The sequence below is a fragment of the Colossoma macropomum genome, unplaced genomic scaffold (assembly GCF_904425465.1).
Source record: "Colossoma macropomum unplaced genomic scaffold, Colossoma_macropomum, whole genome shotgun sequence".
Taxonomy (NCBI): Eukaryota; Metazoa; Chordata; class Actinopteri; order Characiformes; family Serrasalmidae; genus Colossoma; species Colossoma macropomum.
The window spans coordinates 42528022-42537373 of NW_023494789.1; the positions used below are offsets into that span (position 1 = coordinate 42528022).

Consider the following 9352-nt stretch of genomic DNA (forward strand, 5'->3'; position numbering starts at 1 on the left):
AAGCTTTTGGGTCACGTTAGAACGCTGGGCTGCATTCTAGCCACTGGCTCGCGCATCGTTCCAAAAGCGAACCACGGCTCCGCAGCTCATTGGGCGCAAATCTCAGCGCGAGGGTGGCCCAAACAGAGTGAGGGATGGTGGGCGTGTTCCCGCGCAGACCCCGCCTCCCGCACGCGCCCACGTCACGGCGCGCAGGCAGGCTGTAGTGCATGAAAGCTTCTGGTGTGGAGCTGCGCTCGCACAGACTTCAGGTTTACACACGCACGCACGCACACACATACACACACAGAGCGAGGAGGCTCCAGCGACCGAGCAGCGGGGAAATGGAGCTGCCCGCCACGGGAGAGCACGTCTTCGCCGTGGAGAGCATCGAGAAGAAACGGATCCGAAAGGTCTGGGCAGTGTTGTGAAGTGTGTGTATGTGTGCGCGCGCGGGCGCGCGCGTGTGTGTGTATATGTGTAGGTGGGGGGGTGTGATGATGCACAACTTGGATTAATGCATAAGACTGAAACTGGCTTCTTATTCGAACTCTCCGTTCCACCTTAAATGGTGCAGCAGTTACTTTCTGGCGCCTCACGAAAAACAAACGGGCGAATATGAAGCCAACTTTTTCCTCGTGCTTTAATGGGCTTAGGAAAAGTTCCTCGCGCTTAATGGGCGGTCATTTTTTTCTCTCCGCAGGGGCGATTCGAGTATCTGGTCAAGTGGAGAGGCTGGTCACCCAAGTGAGTGTGCACTTAACCCTGATTCTGACATGAGTGTGTGTGTGTGTGTGTGTGTGTGTGTGAGAGAGAGAGAGAGAGAGAGAGAGAGAGGGAGGGAAAGATGAAGTCGAACTTCATCCCGCCGCGCGCACTGCTTCTGCTGCTGATGCACGAGCTCGTGTCAGCCATAAACAGAAGCAGTAACGCGAATGAAAGCACGCACGCGAAGCTAAGACGCATTTACTGTGGCGTATTCTCTGTCCTCTTTATGCATGCATGACATTAGATGTGCGCGCGCGTTTTAGCGCGCGTGAGATGTTCGCCCCACTAGTGCATGCGCTCTGCTTCCCTCCGCGAGCTGCTGTTGAAGATGACAGCCACGTTTGTGACGTTGTTTGGCTGAGAGAGAGAGAGCTGGTCATGTTCACGCGCCATCATCCCCCCTCCCCCTCACCTCCACTCTCTCTCTTCTCTCTCTGCCTATGTCTATCTATCTATGTGTATGTCTCTCTCTCACTGTTTTTCTCTCTTTCTCTTTTTTAGGTATAACACGTGGGAACCAGAAGAGAACATCCTGGACCCGCGCTTGCTGATCGCCTTCCAAAACAGGTGAAGAGTCTCTCTCTCTCTTCTCTCTCTCTCTCTCTCTCTCTCTCCCTTTTTCTCTCTCTCTCGCTCGCTCGCTGTCAAAGGGGAGGGTGCGTGAGCAAACAAGAGCGGGAGAGAGAGGCGCACATGCGCAGAACGGTCTGAATGGTGGCGTCGAATCCAGATTGCGTCGTATGTTACATATACACGTGTACACACATATACGTCACGTATGCATATAGTAACATATATATGCTGTGCTAAAGTTATTCAGTTATCTAATTATAACCAAAAATGGCCATTTATTATTAAGTTATTTATTATTAAGTTATGCATTAAAAAAGAGAAAACATAGATTAAATATAAAATTTCACAGGAGCATCAACAACTAAATCTAACATCAGCTGTTTGAGTGTTCAGTGTGTCACTCTTTACCTTTATTACAGCTTCCATTCTTTTCAGGAGACTCACTTTCAGTTTTTCAAAGAAATCTGCAGACACACCTCCAAAGTTCAGTCTTAGAAGTTGGTTGATCATTTTCTGAAGTAATCAAACACATTCAGTGATGCTGAGGTCTGGACTCTGAGGTGGTCAGTCCATTGTTCACCTTCTTTGTTTGATGTGTCCGTCTCCTTTTCTCAGTGAGGCTTCTTGACAGCTACACATCCTTTCAGACCCATAGCACTGAGTTGTCGTCTCACAGTGGAAGGATGGACGGAAACACCTGTGGATGTTTTCAGATCTCAAGCAGCTTGACTTTCTCCTCTCTTTCAAAGATGAAAGCTTTAAGTGCTGTTTATCTGATGGGGTCAGTTTTTATGATCTGCCAGGTCTTCCAGGTGGTTGTTAGGAATCCCATTTTTTTTATTTTTTCAAGAGTGCATTATCTTATGTCTAATCTCCACAGAAATATCTTGAATTTAAAGGGCGGTTTGGATGGAAATTAAATAAATGAAGGGTGGTCTCTGAATTTTTGCACAGCACTGTATATGTATAGACAGACAAACACAGACATATCTACACATATACACACATACAACTATGTCACACATTCATGCATTGTCAGAAATATGGCTGCTTACATGCTAATGTGACCACAAAAACATGTAATTGCTTGTCTTAAGTAACAAGTCATACAGCTAAGGGTTATTATTCGCCTGTTCTTCCTCTTAGCTGTGCTACACTCTCACAGAAGATGGTTCTATAAGGGTTCTTTAGTAAAGATAGTGGTTCTATATAGAAATGTGATGCTTAACAAAGCATTTGCATGCTTAAATGGTTCTTTGCGTGGTGAAATGGTTCTTCAGATTGATTGAGACATATAGAACCTTTTTGAAAAGAGTTCTATAAAGCACCAAAAAGCATTCTTCTGTTGTTACAATGTCAAGCTTGTAACATTGGAAGAACCATTTTGGTGCGAGATGGAGAATGTGTTGTATGTAGTTCTATATAGCACCAAAAAGGGTTCCTCTATTGTTACAAGCTTGACATCTTAACAACAGAAGAACACTTTTTGGTGCTTTATAGAACTCTTTTCAAAAAGGTTCTATATGTCTCAATCAATCTGAAGAACCATTTCACCATGCAAATAACCATTTAAGTATTTAAATTGTTCTTTAAGTGTTCATGGTTCTATGTAGAACCATTGTCTTTACTAAAGAACCCTTAAGCAAGCATTTTTTAAGAGTGTACATAAAATGCATATTTTAATTATCATTGATAATTCAAACATTAGGCTTTATGAAGGTAAATCTGAGACTGATCGTTACCACATGATGACCATGAGCCATTTTTAAGGGTGAATTTAAATTCTATCTGTTTTTCCACTGTTATTCCTTTACATTATAACGAGGGTCATTCTTAATAAAACCTTAATAGGCAAGGGCAGTGTGAGTATCATTCTAGAGAATGCTTTAAATGGCATTTTAAATGCAGGAGCAGGTATGAGCCAAAACATACACTGACCTTTCAGCACAGTTTCAAGAATAAGTGCATATTCGCCTATAGCATGCATTAGTGCCCACCCATCCACACCCCCCACCACAAATTCCAAACATTTGCCTTTAACTGGCATCTGCTCGGGCCATTAGTGCCGTCCCTCTGGGACGAGGTACACAGGGGTGAGTAATTGCAGGGCTGTCCCGAGAGCGTGAGTGTGGTTTAATTAGTCTTGTGTAAGGATAGAAAGGGAGTGTGGTGGGAGTGTGATTTGTCGAAATTTTTCATCCCCTTGCTAGAGCATGCTGTTTTTTGGTTGCCTCCCATTGCAGTGCATGACTCAGTGTTGGACTGGTTCATTAGCACAAAAATCAGCCTGAGATTTGTTTTTGTGAAAGTGAATGACAGCAGTGATAAAAAGTGAAAGACTGCAAAAGTTACAGAACATTTACATTAAGAAAGAATTTTCGTTTCGCCTCATTCTAGGTCATATGGCGGGATTTCCCCACACTTATGTAATCAAGGCCGTCATTATGAGAAACAGCACTGCATTCATTATCTGCATTAGGACACCCGGTCCTGTTGAGCTGGGCCCCATGGATGTTTATGTAGTTAAATCATAAAATTTGGACATTTAAATAAAAAGCACTGTTACAGTTGAGGGCAAAAGTTTGGGCCAAAATGTTTTTTTGTATTTTAAAGATAAGAAAATAAGTCTAAATCAGTACCATTTATTAGCTAAATTTAACTTCTTGGGGGAAAATAAAACCTGCAATATGCATTTTTTTGCCACATTTTGTATTTTATGTTTTATTTTTTCCCAATATGGTAATGTCAGTCAATAAATGGAAATTGTTCAATAAAATTTGCATGGAAAATTCCATATATTATTTTGTTCACTTTGCACATTGACAAAACATGTAATTTGACTGTTCAACCTTTTGCATACAACTGTTGTGTTGTCTGTTATCATGCCCAGTCCATGCGTGCTCTGCCTCCATTACTGCACCATGTTTCCTGACCTCACCTAAACAGGCCTGACTTGATTTTTATTCAGGAAGAGATCTGTTTCTATGCCAAGTGTCATACACTGTAAAAAATATGTGTTGTTTTTCTAAACTGCACTTCATGTGGTAATGATCAGTGTCATATTTAGCCTCATAAAGCCTAATGTTTGAATTATCAATGATAATGAAAATAGACTTGAATTTAATGTGCACTCTTAAAGAGATGGTTCTTCAAGGGTAAAGACAGTGGTTCTGTATTTGCATGCTTTTGCACAGTGAAATCGTTCTTCAGATTGATGGAGAATGTGTTGTAAATGGTTCTTTATTGTTACAAGCATGACATTGGCTGTCAAGCCAAAGATTTTTGCCAATCCAATTGAATACATTCTGATTATAGATTAGGACTAAGGTGTCTATATGCTCACTCTACTCAACAATCTGATGGAGAATCTCCGTTTACGTGCCCCCTACAAGTAATATGATCCCAAATTATGTGCATGCGTAGAACAGCATCACGTGAGTCCAGTCAGAGTGAGACAAGCAGCAGTGAGCAGTGCTTGTGTTTTTAATTACTTTAAAATGATGTCAGATTCGGGGAAAATATACTTCACACATACTTAAAGAAGGGTGAGAGGAAGATGTCATGTTCTTAGACATATAAGCTGGACGCCCGGCCCACCGCCGTCTTTTAAAGAGCAAAGCAAAAACTTCGTCTCGTCTGCAGACCAGTTTCTGCTCCCGCTATGTTGCATGTTATATGTTCACTATGATGTGAACGCGCATGCGCAGAACGTACTTAAACTTTCATATTGGGAATATAATCAGATACAGGTGTTTACATGGTTATTGTTCTTCTGTTTAACGGATTATTTACAGGGTTAACCACCTCGTTCAAATAGATAGATATTGTATTCCAAATGGCCTCAATTGGACTTAAGGTGTGTACATACATATTCATAAATCTGGAGAACCATTTTACCATTGCAAAGAACCATTTAAGCATGCAAATATAGAACCACTGTCTTTATTAAAGACACATTAAAGAACATCATTTTGAGGGTGTAGGGCAGTTTTAGAGTGCTGGTTGAAGAAGCAAAGCCTGATTACACCACAAACAGATTCTAAAATCTCGTTCTTCTGTTTCAGGGAGCGTCAGGAGCAGCTGATGGGGTATCGCAAAAGAGGCCCAAAACCTAAGCATCTCCTCACGCAGGTGAGAAACTGTTTTATACAGTGCAGCCTACACCCAAACCCTTTACTTCTGTTTTGTTGGTGTTTTTAACCAGATCTTTGCAATGCAAGCAAATGGGAAAATTTGTTTATCATGGGGAATTTGAACAGAATAGCTGACTCTCCTACTTCTCTATACAATGCTGCACACTGTGGAGGAACGGATGACTCAGAATGCAGTGCTTTACATGTGAAAACAGTGTCCTCTCCACAGGATTACTGTAAAGACTATGCAGAAAGCCAAGAATATTCTGTGATTACTACAGATCAAGTAAAGAGATTTATTTAATATTCAGTTCAAGTTAAGCATTTTCAGGAGATATAATTCAGTAGATTAGATATAAAATAACCCACTTGTATAAGGAAACAGAAAGTCAAAGGGAAAATAACTGGATGGTGAATGTGTTGTATGTAGTTCTGTATAGCACCAAAAAAGGGTTCTTCTATTGTTACAAGCTTGATATCGTCACAATATCAGAACACTTTTGGTGCTATATAGAACCAATTTCAAAAGGCTTCCGTATGGAACCATATACAACACATGCTCCATCAGCTGAAGAACTGTTTGACCATGTGCTTAAGCATGCAGATGGTTCTTTGAGTGTTCATGGTTCTGCATGGTTCTGAGCCACTGACTGCCTAAAGAACCCTTGAATGACCATCTTTTTTAAGAGTGTGGTGTGTCTAACGTAAGTTCACGGATTCTGCTTCCAATTCAGGTTTCGTCGTTCGCCCGGAGATCAAGCGTCCTTTCTGGCCTGCGGGAGGCGTCACAGGACAACAGTCTCAAGGCAGCCGTGGACCTGGTGCAGACACAGCAATACCAGCTGAACAGCAAAAAGCTCCACCAGTACCAACCCATCTGCAAGGAGAGCTCAGGAGACGCTCTGGTTAATGGAAAAAAGAAGCACTACTACCAGCTGAACAGCAAGAAACACCACCACTACCAGCCTGACCCAAAAATGTACCAGGACATGAAGGGGACCGAGGTGGCAAAGGAAAGCTGGAACCTTCCTCAGACCCTGCAGCAGAAATGGGTTCAGGATAAGGATTTGGTTTGCCTCAACAAAGTGAAAGACATCACTATGGGACTTGAGAAGCTCCCAGCTAACCTCCATGGTGGTGGGAAGTCAGAACTTGCTAAGAAGGATGTGGACCAGGCTAATGGAGTAAGCAGCAAGCTGAAGATTGTGAAGAACAAGAATAAAAATGGACGAATCGTCATTGTCATGAGCAAGTACATGGAAAATGGTACCCAGGCTGCTAAGATTAAAAATGGGGAAATGGACGTGGGGGCGAGGCAGCAGGAGCTGCTGGAGAACCAGTCTGACGTGACGGATAAGAATGGGCACTCTAAGAAGCATAGCCTTGAGAATGGCTGGAAAAAGGACAGCAAGGATGACGGGACACCTCCCGCGTGTGGATTTACAAATGGAATATCTGGCCCTGCTGTAGATGGTTTGGTTACGTCAAGCACAAACAAAGCAAAGGAGTTTCACAGTTCATCGCCTGATCAACCGTTGCAGTTGACCACCAAGTCCAGCCTGAACCCAAAGCCTTTGCATAAGGGCATTCTTCACCATTTAGATCGAAAGAACGGCCAGGGAGCCCACAAGCGGCGCTACTCAGAACCGGACAGCGAGCGGGACAGTGAGGCCAAAAGGTTCTTGAGTTTTCGTAGTTTAAGTGCACCAAATGCAGGAACGAGCCACTGCCAAAGTAACGGTCACCAAAACTCAAACGGACACCGGTTTGAATTCTCGGACTGTCAGGACGAGCCCATGGATCTGAGCTGTTCACGATTGAGAAAGGAAAGCAGTTCAGTCGCAAATTGTCAAATAAATGGGAATTCTAAAACATCTGAGAAAGAGGCGGAGCCTCAGCCAGAACAGACAGAGAAGGAACCGGAATCTGAACCTGCTCCGAGCTTCACGCCTTTTCTTGGGAATATAATAATCACGGACGTTACGGCAAACTGCCTTACGGTGACATTTAAGGAATATGTGACCGTTTAGAGAGTCCTGTTTTTTTTTTTTAAATAATAATTACAAGAAAAAAACTACTGACTTCATAACTCATGAATTAATTTGTACAAATGTAAAGTAGGCTTGGCCTCCACTTTAACTGTTTTTAGAATAATCCTATATAAAGTGCAAGTTTTGATATTTTTCTGTCTGGCCGTTTCAATTTGTCATGCTAGCTATTCCATATGAGTGATGATGAGCCAGCAAAGCTGGGTTCAATTTTCTGTCAATGGCTTGTTTCTGTTGGCTGTGCTTTATTTCAGAAAGCTAATATGTCTAAGAAGCACTTACATATGTAATGTAATGTAACGTTATGTAATGTTAAACATTTTTACTGTTCTTTTCTTTGACATCTCAGAGTTTTGTAAAGCGCTTTTACACACAAAGTGTGTCTATTGAGATTCATGTGAGCACATTAAAAGCTTATTTTTGTGTGTCATTACGTTCCCAGTCAATATGCTTTTGTATTTCGGGCTTGTGTCCATATGTGGCAGGAAAGATCAGGCCATGTAAACAGAAGATAGCGTAGCAGTTTTTCCTTGCCTAATGCAGAAGGCCTCGGTATCAGTGCACTTTGCCCTGTCCTTTTATAAACTGAGATGCTGCAGGCTCTTATCACAACTGGAGTGGTTCTACTCTCAGACTAATCACACTATACACAGCGTTCTTGAGCTAAGTGGTGGCGCATTGCGTGTCTTCAGCATCATGCTTTCTCCTCAGCACTTCATGTCCTACTGCAATGGTTTCTGCTTATTTTTATTGACATAAATGCAAATAAACAGAATTTGGAAGCCGTTTCATATTACAGTACATCCTTTAAAAAAGTGTTTCTTAAAGGGTTCTTTACTAAAGTCAATGGATTTAGATATAGAACCATGACAACTCTTTGAACACATCAGTGTTTCACCGCTACGCTACACTTTCAATTATCAATGATAATTAAAATAGACATTTAATGTACACTCTCAAAAATGGTTCTTCAAGCATTCTTTAGTAAAGACTGGTTCTCTATAGAACCATGGACACTCAAAGAACCCTTTGCATGCCTAAATGGTTCTTTGCATGTGAAATGGTTCTTGAAATTGATGGACAATGTTTTGTTTGTGAAATTGGTCCCATATAGCACCTAAAAATGTTTTCTTCTGTTGTTACAATGTTAAGCTTGTATGCAATAGAACCTTTTTGGTGCTATATAGGACTATATACAACACATTCTCTATCAGTTTGAAAAACGATTTCACCATGCAAAGAAACATTTAAGCATGCAAATGTTTTTTTGAGTGCTCATGGTTCTATATACAACTATGCAACTAGGAAAACATTCTTAAGTTAGTGCAACACTCTTAAAAAGATGGTTTTTCAACACTCAGAGAACCATTTGCATGCTTAACTGGCTCTTTGCATGGTCAAATGGTTCTTTTGATTGATATGTGAATGTGTTGTTTTTGAAAATGGTTCATTATTGCACCAATAATGGTTCTTCTTTTGTTACAATGTCAAGCTTGTATGCAATAGAACCTTTTTGGTGCAATATAGAACCATATACAACACATTCTCCATCAGTCTGAAGAACCATTTTACCATGCAGATAACCCTTTAAGCATGCAAATGGTTCTTTGATTGTTCATGGTTCTATATGGAACCATTTTCTTTACTAAAGAACCCTTGAAGAACCATCTTTTTGAAGAGTACATCTCCAAATTGTTAACAGCAAAAGGAAAACTTTCTTAACTTAGTGCAACAACATTTGATTACAAGTAATTTTGGAATATTTATATTAGGCCATTCACCATGAAACCTTCACAGCTGGAGCTTTCAAATTATGTCAAAAAGACAGCAATAATGGATCTTTTGTTATGA

The 9352-nt window shown here is 41.2% G+C and overlaps 1 protein-coding gene across 1 annotated transcript; it reads left to right on the top strand.

The window, feature by feature from the left end:
* The first annotated feature begins 205 nt into the window (after positions 1 to 205).
* LOC118808600 (E3 SUMO-protein ligase CBX4-like) lies at positions 206 to 7934 on the top strand. The gene is made up of 5 exons (XM_036571402.1): positions 206 to 392; positions 683 to 726; positions 1249 to 1314; positions 5385 to 5451; positions 6188 to 7934. Exons 1-5 carry the CDS (start codon positions 210 to 212, stop codon positions 7481 to 7483), a joined length of 1656 nt encoding a protein of 551 aa, XP_036427295.1. The 5' UTR covers positions 206 to 209; the 3' UTR covers positions 7484 to 7934.
* Positions 7935 to 9352: the final 1418 nt, after the last annotated feature.

Bases quoted from the DNA above. Each gene is read 5' to 3' on its own strand.
- LOC118808600 (XM_036571402.1), top strand. From the start codon at position 210: ATGAAAGCTTCTGGTGTGGAGCTGCGCTCGCACAGACTTCAGGTTTAC. The intron at 727-1,248 runs GTGAGTGTGCAC...TCTCTTTTTTAG, and splicing joins TGGAGAGGCTGGTCACCCAA to GTATAACACGTGGGAACCAG. The intron at 1,315-5,384 runs GTGAAGAGTCTC...CTTCTGTTTCAG, and splicing joins CTGATCGCCTTCCAAAACAG to GGAGCGTCAGGAGCAGCTGA.